Source organism: Nematolebias whitei, chromosome 14, assembly GCF_014905685.2.
Source record: "Nematolebias whitei isolate Nwh7 chromosome 14, NemWhi1, whole genome shotgun sequence".
NCBI classification, from domain to species: domain Eukaryota; kingdom Metazoa; phylum Chordata; class Actinopteri; order Cyprinodontiformes; family Rivulidae; genus Nematolebias; species Nematolebias whitei.
The window spans coordinates 38,405,764-38,414,874 of NC_056511.1; the positions used below are offsets into that span (position 1 = coordinate 38,405,764).

General features: G+C 37.6%; 1 protein-coding gene across 1 annotated transcript; it reads right to left on the minus strand.

Annotated features, from left to right (window-relative positions):
- Positions 1-5,729: 5,729 nt before the first annotated feature.
- Positions 5,730-8,669, minus strand: LOC119420155 (mannose-P-dolichol utilization defect 1 protein-like). Its single transcript, XM_037687534.1, has 7 exons — positions 8,576-8,669; positions 8,380-8,445; positions 7,837-7,969; positions 7,588-7,673; positions 6,141-6,256; positions 5,932-6,042; positions 5,730-5,852 (listed from the first exon to the last, which is right to left on the minus strand). The coding sequence occupies exons 1-7, from the start codon at positions 8,667-8,669 to the stop codon at positions 5,730-5,732; spliced, it is 729 nt and encodes a 242-aa protein (XP_037543462.1).
- Between the last annotated feature and the right edge of the window lie 442 nt (positions 8,670-9,111).

Below are 9,111 nucleotides of genomic sequence, written 5' to 3' on the forward strand. Positions count from 1 at the left end.
TCCATTGTCAGTGTTATCCCTGCAGATTGCTTCCTCTTTTCTATTAAGACACATTTGTTTTAATAGAAGTCCAAAGTGACAGCAGTGTTAAAATGCAGTTTTATAAAGGTTATATCATAGAAGCACAGGGCAGGACTTATCCCTCCATCATCTTCTGCACAATTCTAATAATTCTACCTTCTCATCATTGCCCACCTCTTTAAACGGCAGGCGGTCATAGAACTTCCTGTTTGTGTCTCGTGAAATAAACTCTGAAAGCAGCGGCATCTTAAATGTTACATCAGAAGGAAAATAAACCGTAAAACGACCGATGTGAGGAAGGATTTTACACCTTGAGCTCATTTGTCCTGCAGGGAGCTTTAACTACACAATAAAACCCAAACTTACAGTAATCTACTTTTACTGTTAAGTTTTTATTCTGTGCTGCTTTAGTTCAAAATCTTCTCCCTCAGTGGCTCCGATGGACTCGTTTATCTGCAGTAACAGAATCCAAACCGTTTTTGACGCGATCTGCGTCCACACCCACATAATTTATTTAGAGTCGATTTTGTCCCAGTGTGACAGATTTAATTGTGTTTCCACACCCTAAGAGAGGTGTTGTCCAAAATCACATTAATGTCATGCAAGGTTTCCTACTTGTTAGTCAAAGAGCCATGTCTCACATGCACTTTTAGCTCTAATTTGATTGAATAATTATTTATATTTTATTTACTGATCAAAAATACCAATATAATATTAACCCCTGGAAGTCCCTTTAACTTTAAGACAGTTTGTGTTCCTGAGTGGAAAAACATACCATAAATAGTTAATTTCGTTTTACAGTGGCTCTCTAATGTAAGAGTGGAGCACCACCTAGTGAGCTAATATAAAAAACAAGTATATGGAGGTAAAAAAAAAAAGTTACTGAAAGGAATGCATTATGTTATGATATAAATATGGGCTCAAAAATGCATTTATAATGGGATTTCACTGTGGTGTTTTTTGTATTCTACGCAACCCTACAGTAAAGTTACTGTGAAGTTACGGGAGCGTTTGAAACAATTCTGACTAAATTTAAATAATTTGGATTTTTAAGCTTTGCCTGAAAAAATGATGTTTATTGACAGAAAAAAAAACCACGTACAAATAAATGCGTGGCTGATTTTTCCCTTTAAGACCTTTCATGGGTTAATAATAATTACATACTTTATGATTTATTTCTGACACACACTGTAGTGTTTTTTAATTAACGAGGATAATTTTGTTTAACTCTGCTCTCATCTGTCAAACTGACCTGTTGCTTCTTTCTCAACATGACAGAAAACATATTGCCGTGTGTAATATGTAATGTAATTTTCATTGATCATCAACTCGGTGTGTTTGTCAGGAAATGTGTGAAACCTGTGCTGCAGCTACACGAGTTAGCTTATTGAAATTTATCTAATCAATTAAAGTTTTGGTTCTCTCAAAGAGATGACCATCATTTGCACTATAAACGTCATCAGTGGTCCCTCGTGGCGTTTTCTGAAGATAACTGTTTTTATCATGTTTAGTAAAATGAACCAGCTGCTTTAGGCGCCTTGCTGCATGTTTTATACGCCAGAACTGTTAGAATTACGAAACTATTAAAGTTTATATTTGTAGAAAAACTTCTTACCAGAAAGGATCTCGTTAAAACTTTGTAATGCCAAAGTGAGAGCCATTAAAAGTTACAATCCATTAGTAACAACTAATGGATGGATGGAGAGGTTAACCCTTCCTTCTGTTTGTTGTAGTTTATTTTTAATGTTTTTTGACCAAAGCTTCTTCGCAAATGTTTCAATAAGAGCTCAAGAAATTGTGCCATTCATTCATAAAATTTCAATTGATTGTTTTTCCCATTTGAAAGAAAACCTGTTCATAAACTTAAAGAAAACCAGTATAGATGTTTATTTTTTGAATGTTCTATTATAGGGTCATTTAGAGATAATGTCTTTACATAAAAAGTGTTATTTTAAAAACCTGACTAAAAGCCCAGCAGCATTGTTAGACAGAAACGTTTCATGAATGTGATTACCTAAAATGGCTGTTTATTTTGTGTAATGAAGAAGAGCAAATAAATTACTTTTTTATTGAGTGAAATTGTTCATTTGTATGTCTCAGCTGCTCACACAACAAAAATATCTTCTTTTTTTTGTCTTTATCACATCTGCATCTATAAATAAATACAAGTATCTAAGATGTTGTCTTCACAGATGATCAGTGGATAGCTTAGAAAAGATTTTAAGGTGATTTTAAATATTTTGATTACTTGTAACTCACACTAAAGTTACTAAAGTAATGATGTTACCCAGCTGAAACACAGCAGACACCTGACAAATGCTAATGCTAATTAGCTCTAAAAACAAAGCTGAGGCTGGAATGAAAATTAAACTAATGAACCACCGTTGTGGTTACAAAGGAAATTTAGTGATCGCTTTGACACCTTTAAAGGGATAGTCTGGCCATTTATTTAAATGAAAAAAGAGCAGAAGGATTCGTCCAGGCTAGTCTAATGGCTAGCTAAATGGAGGCTTGTTTTTCAGGCTTTTAAATAAACTCTTGTTTTAAAAACATTACAACAGGCGATTAAATTTTAAACATTTATACTTTTACACGGCACTTTAGTTTGTCGCCGTGTCTGAACCGAGCGCTGCGACCCTATCGGGCCTGCAGCCGCGTAGCAACATGGACATTATTCGGCTCAGGAAATGGCAACAACGCCATGCAGAGGTGGTAAAATCAGTTCATTTTATGGACTCCGGTTAAGCTGAGTCATACGCTAAGATGATCCGGTTGGAGTCAGAAGGATCACCACTTGCATTATTCAGATATGTTTATTTTACAATGAACAACTTGCAAATGATTGAACAAAACAAATGAAAGGAAAAACGTAAAACGTGCAAATCAACGGCAAGTTCACCAAAATGTTGTATGTAAATGTTTATACATCTGAGTCTTGTGGTGAGTTTTTAACCCGAATCAGGGACCTGACTCATCTGAGTCAGCATCAGTCGATTACCTGTTTCCAGTTAATAATCCCCCAGTCCTATTCAAACCACTCCCCGATTGTCTTGACTACCTGTCAGATGTCTCAGTGAAAGAACTACTCTAAAAAGACTTGATCAGAATAAATTTAGCTTCATTCCTGTTGTCCCACTGGACTCCAGTCTATAATAAAACCTAATCTAATGATGTTTTCAGTTTTTACAACTCTTCATCCAACAAAGAAGACGAAAATCAAGCTGACTTGTTTTTTATTTGTCTCCCATGGGAGAAATTTTTCATGGTATTAAAGGGCACTACTGCACAGACAAAAAGAACAGCCAATACAATAAGACCACAAGGAACAATACAATAACTATAAAAACACGACAGTAATAAATATAATAAATAATGTAAAACGATGTGCAAAGATGCCAATTATTTTAAAAGGCTGCCAAGTTAGCCATGCCTAAATTAATAGATTTGATTGGTCCAATAATAACTAATAGTTGCAGGGTTTGCCCTCAAAGACACAGAAAGGAACCAGGAAATAGTCCGAGCCACACATACACCAAGTCCAGATGTTGACTGAGTTATTTTGGCTTGCTGAATGTGTTGCTCCTCAAGGTGCTCCCCTGCTTCTTCAAGATGTTTGGGGAAGTTGCTGAGTGCTGATGAATGAGATGTTTATGTCCTCTGACAAGGCAGGGTGTCTTCTACAGATCTGGCCCCTTTCCCCAACTTAGAATAAGTTTAAATACTTTTTTTTTTTTGTTTTTGTTTTTCAAAATCCCACAAACAGCAGCTGCTCTGTGCTGGCTTTCAGGCCTGCAGCTTCATGAACCGACTCCAGGAGGTAACGAGTTGGGACTGAGAGGCCAACAACGTTTCCTGATGTTCCAGAGGTTGAGTTGAGTTCCACGACTGAGGGACAGAGGAGTGACAGAGGAGGGACAGGGAAGCTGAGTCTACAGAGAAGTTCCCTTCTGAAAATACACAGGTACACCTGCACCAACATCTGGACCTAACATTCTGTGTTCGTTTGTCTCCTTCCTGACCTCTCAACCAGCCGGTCAAAGCAGATTGCCACTTGTCCTGAGCCTGGTTCTGTTAAAGGTTTCTTCCTGGTAAAAGGGAGTTTTTCCTTTCCACTGTTGCCATTGTGCTTGCTCAGGATGGGAGACTGCGATGAAGTGAAGCTTAAACGTGTCTGCTGGCTTCCTTAGATAGAGAACTTTACTAATTGGCTTTTCTATGTGAATGTTCCTGTAAAGTGCCCCGAGACAACTTTGTTGTGATTTTGCGCGATATAAATAAACTGAATTGAAACCGAATAATGTTGGTGAACTCAAGCTCAAGTCAGTGCTTGAGTTGTAAAGTTAGAGTCGTTTTTGCAAGATGTGCTAGCCCTCAGATCATGTGTTGAAACGGACTCTCAGCTACTACCACACCAAATTTAGCTTCATATTTGTGAAACGGACTGAGTTATAGACATTTTTTTTATATTGGGCAGTAAGGTTGTGGCAGCCATGCTGAACTTGGTCACTTCAAAAGATGTATATGTACAAACAATAATAATAATAATAATAATAATAATAAAAGTGCATTTTATTTGTTAGTCCCTTTCAGGTCACTTCAAGGACACTTTACACCACCCCACCCAAAAAACACAGTGCAAAATCACAAAATAAAAGCACAGGCTGATGAATAAAAACAAGTTGAAATGGGAGTGACATTTACAGAAAAGGATTAGGTTCACGGTGGTAAAACTTATTTGTTTAATTATAATAGTAATTTTTTTCTCAGAGTGCTGATATTAAAGAATTCCTACTTTAATCTCAGTATTCAGAAAATAAGAGTCAAAATTCTGACTTTAACCTTGTAAATTATATGAAATCTCGTCAGTAACAGTTGAAAATGACCAAATGTTCAGAAATGAAGGGGTTTTGGTGATGCGGGCAGCAGCGTTTAAACCACTTGATGCTTTCAGAGGGATTTCGAGGAGGAGGAAATATATATTTTTGAAAATGTGAAAGAATGAATGTGGAGGGAGGGAGCAGCAGAGTCGATTACTAAATATGCAGACGAGGTAATATTGACGTGAGCTGTTGAGTCTAACACGCAGATCTAACGATTACTTAATCAGAATTTCATTAAAAGCATTCAAGTTTATGAGATATTTTACTAACAAACAGTTTATTGCATTAGTTACTGGCAAAGTTCTATAAACAAATCTCAATTTGAGCTCGGAGCATCTTTTGGATACAAAGCTCAGCAACTACCACACACACTTAGCTCGTTATCTGTGAATTTGGCTGTTAGGTGCCTGCTAGTCTCTTAGCTGTGGCAGCCATTTTTGAAAAGGTTTGTTGCTGAGAGTTAATCAGGTGGAGATGAACAGCCACTGAAAACTTCCCGAGAGTTTTAACAAAAGTTCATTCAGTGATTCATAAGATATTTTGCTAACAAACAGAAACAGTCAAAATCAGCACAAGGCAATAACCAGGTTGATGACTTCACCAGAGTGAAGACTGTCTGTTCCTCCCGTGATTTTTTTGTAACACTTTTTTTGACCACTAGAGGGAGACAGAGGACACTGTTAAACAGTAGCTGAAGCAGACATTAAAAAAAGATAAAGTTCACAGGACCCTTTAAAGGTACAACTGAGCAGCATTAAAACACAGCAGAGCGTAAAGACAAGGTAAATATTTCTGTCGCCAACATGAGGTGGACGAAGATCTTCGCTCTTAATCCGTCTTCTTTGCGGCTGTGGCAGAGCTGCAGGTGCAGCAGAGGGCCTGAGACAGCAGGACAAAGCTGAGACATGAGGACAGTATGTGGGACAGACTGACAAGAGATCCTCTGTGACCCTGCAAGAAACAAGTTTCAAACAATTCAAGCAGATACAACCAGCTGTTAAAATGTGCAGCTTTGTTTCTGCCTGCAGACCTGTAGACTAACAAGAGCAACGCTTAGAGAGCCTGTCCAATTCAGGAACAAGGACAGGGTGGACAGTTGACCCGCGTGTCCATTACGGTAGTTTGTTACAGCCTGTACAAGCTGGAAAGAACAAAAATCACATGATGCATGTTCACTGATGGTCACACTGATCACGAACCAGCCAGAAATGTGCTCCTGTACAGGAAGATGATGTCCACCTTGCTTGCAATGAAAGCTGCAGTGATGGAGGCGTGCATCAGTGAGACGACTGCTGCAGCTGCATATAAACCCAGGAGGAGCATCACACCCCCGAAACCAAGGAGGAGCAGCAGTCCTGCAACAAAATCAAGTTCAAGGTTCTTTAATGTCGTTCAGTACATGAGGTGGAACGAAACTGTGTACTCAAGGTCCCAGTTACATCCAAAAATAGCAAAAATATAAAGTACAAAAAAGAAACAGTAAATAAGGATCTAAGATATACACGAAGATATACGCTAAACAAGCGCTAAACGGTAAGCTAAACGATCTAAGCTATATGCTAAACACTAATAATGTAAAATAATACAGAATAATAAACGGCAGTCCAATGAGTCTGGTGAGTAGATGGGTATGAATGAATAGAGCAGCATGAGACAGAAGCATGAAAAATCATTTAACATGGGAACTTTCCACAATTTGTTTAAGATTTTCCCTTGACAGACAAGAAGAACAACGTTTGAGTTGTTTAGATGAATCACATTTTCTGTTCTTCAAGTCATGAAACAGAAGAAAACTATGAATGTGGGACTGAAGTGGAGATTTCTGGTTTTGGAATTAATGTTTTAAGTAAATGCTTTTAAGCTTTAAAAACTATGCATTAAAATACATTCTCCCAGTGAATCTCTTTAAGATAACAGATCACATATTTTCAGAGAATAATATATATTTCACATAACAAAAGGCAAATTAAACTATTTAGTTGATTTTTTTTAAAGATAATATGTCATAAGAGCAAAACATAAAAAACTACAGCCTTGTTTCAGAATGATTACAGCACAGTCACACATGAAGCTGAGTGAGTTTTACAACATTTTCATCCAACGGGTAATTCTTTACAGTTTATTTACTAAAGTTTATATTTAAGAAAACCATAACGGGAGGGGTGGCACAGAGGTTAGAGAAGGCGAGCCTGTGATCAGAAGGTTGCTGGTTCGATCCCCCGGATCGACAACATTAAAAAAATGTGGGTGGGAAAGGTGAAGCACCCATACCTGCCTTCACCCTCATTTGCCCCACTCTGGGCCCTTGAGCAAGGCACTTAAACTTAAGGTCTGTTCCTCTGGGTGCCATAAATGCTCAGTGGTCTGTGGTTGTGTCTGGAAGGGCATCCGGTGTAAAAACAAATGCCAAGTCTTCATGCGACTTAGTTCCCTGTGACATCAGGATATTAAGTATGTATGCGTATATATATATATATATATATATATATATATATATATATATGATATGACACAACTAACAATTAGCACAGGAGCTGTGTATTGCTCTCTCTTAACATTAATGAATCTATTCTTCAACCAGGTGCTCTTTCCTTACATTTTGTTGATGAATTTAAAACGGTCACTAATCTGAACCTTTCAAAAACACAGAAATACTTTTTATTTCTAGGCTACGTCAGCTGCTGACCTTTGACGGCATGGCCGCGGTGAAGCAGAATGAGGAAGACGATGGCTGCTGTCTGAGCCACCACCAAGAGCCTCTCAGCCCAGGAGCTATGGAGGTTCGAGAACAAATACAAATGAAACACAAGCGATGCTTTGAGCTGCTGCTTAGACGTTAATGGAAGCAGAGTCTCCGTAAAAAGGAGTTGAGGTTCATTACACAAGATGAAGGAGTCCTGCATCGTATCTGGTTTATTCTCAGGTTCTCACTCACAAAAATGGGAAGTTGTTGGCGATGGCGTAGATGACAGGACATGAGAGGGCGTAAAGCTGCAGCAGGACGGAGGTCAGACTCAGACCCTCTGAACTTCCTCTCCAGAAGATTTTCAGCAGCTGAGACGGCTGGGCTGCAATCATCAGAAGTGTGTGTGTGTGTGTGTGTGAGGGGGAAACCAGAAAAAAACACTTTACCATCTTCACCTGGTCTAGACATGTTTATTTGTGTTGATGAGCAGCTGAACAGGTCGGCCTGATAAACACTACATGACTGTATGGTTCTTTGGAACAGAGTTTCATCATAAAAACGTGACTTTGTGTTAAAACTTGACAGTTTTTCATGAACTTCTGCATGTAGAGGACCCCCTCCCCCTCTGATGAAGTCATTTTCTTATCAACAACTGAGTGAATCTTTGTTGTTTATCTGACCATTCCTAATCACAAAGTTCAACCCAGTGAGGTTAATACTCTGACTTCTTTAATAAACACACAAATGTGTGCATAAAAAACACTAATGTGGTGTTTGTTGTCAAAGTCTTACCCAGAAATGTGTCCAGCAGGATCCAGAACCCAGCAGCTCTGTTCAGTACAAACTTCAGACACGGCACTATGAGATAAAGAAATAAAAAAAAATAAAGCAAGTTTCTTTTAACTATGTCCTAAACAAACATCTTCCAGCCCTTCTCTAGACGTTTCCTTGAACATCTGGATGGATTTGTCTCAGCTGAAAGCCTCACCGTGGAAGTGAAAGTGAACAAAAAACTCTTCAAAGCATTTTTCTGGCATTAAATAGCCAACAAGGAGGTCTTTAAAAAGAAAAGATGTGCCCATAGTGGGTCTGTAGCCCAGAATGATCTCCAGTCAGAGGAATGGTCCAAAGGTCCCTGAATATTTACATGGAGGTGCAAAGGACAGAGGTTTTATTCACCTTTTTACCTTTTGTTTCAAGGGGAGGAGTGGGCTGTAAACGTTGTCTATAAATAGTTTTTAGGGAGAGTTTTGGTTTTTGCATTGAAGAATTTAATACAGCGTTCAAACTATTTAACAAAAACAAACGTATAACATAATTTAACCTCATATAATACATATAATGTAACATAATATAATATAACATCATATAATACATATTATATAATGTAATCTAATGTAATATAATATATATATACTATAATATACAAAGTACTATAATATAATATAATATAATATACAAAGTAATATAATATAATACAATATAATATAATATAATATAATATACAAAGTACTATAATATAAT

Bases quoted from the DNA above. Each gene is read 5' to 3' on its own strand.
- LOC119420155 (XM_037687534.1), bottom strand. From the start codon at position 8,669: ATGGGCACATCTTTTCTTTTTAAAGACCTCCTTGTTGGCTATTTAATG. The intron at 7,970-8,379 runs GTAAGACTTTGA...TGATGATTGCAG, and splicing joins CCTGCTGGACACATTTCTGG to CCCAGCCGTCTCAGCTGCTG. The intron at 7,674-7,836 runs GTGAGTGAGAAC...GAACCTCCATAG, and splicing joins GCCAACAACTTCCCATTTTT to CTCCTGGGCTGAGAGGCTCT.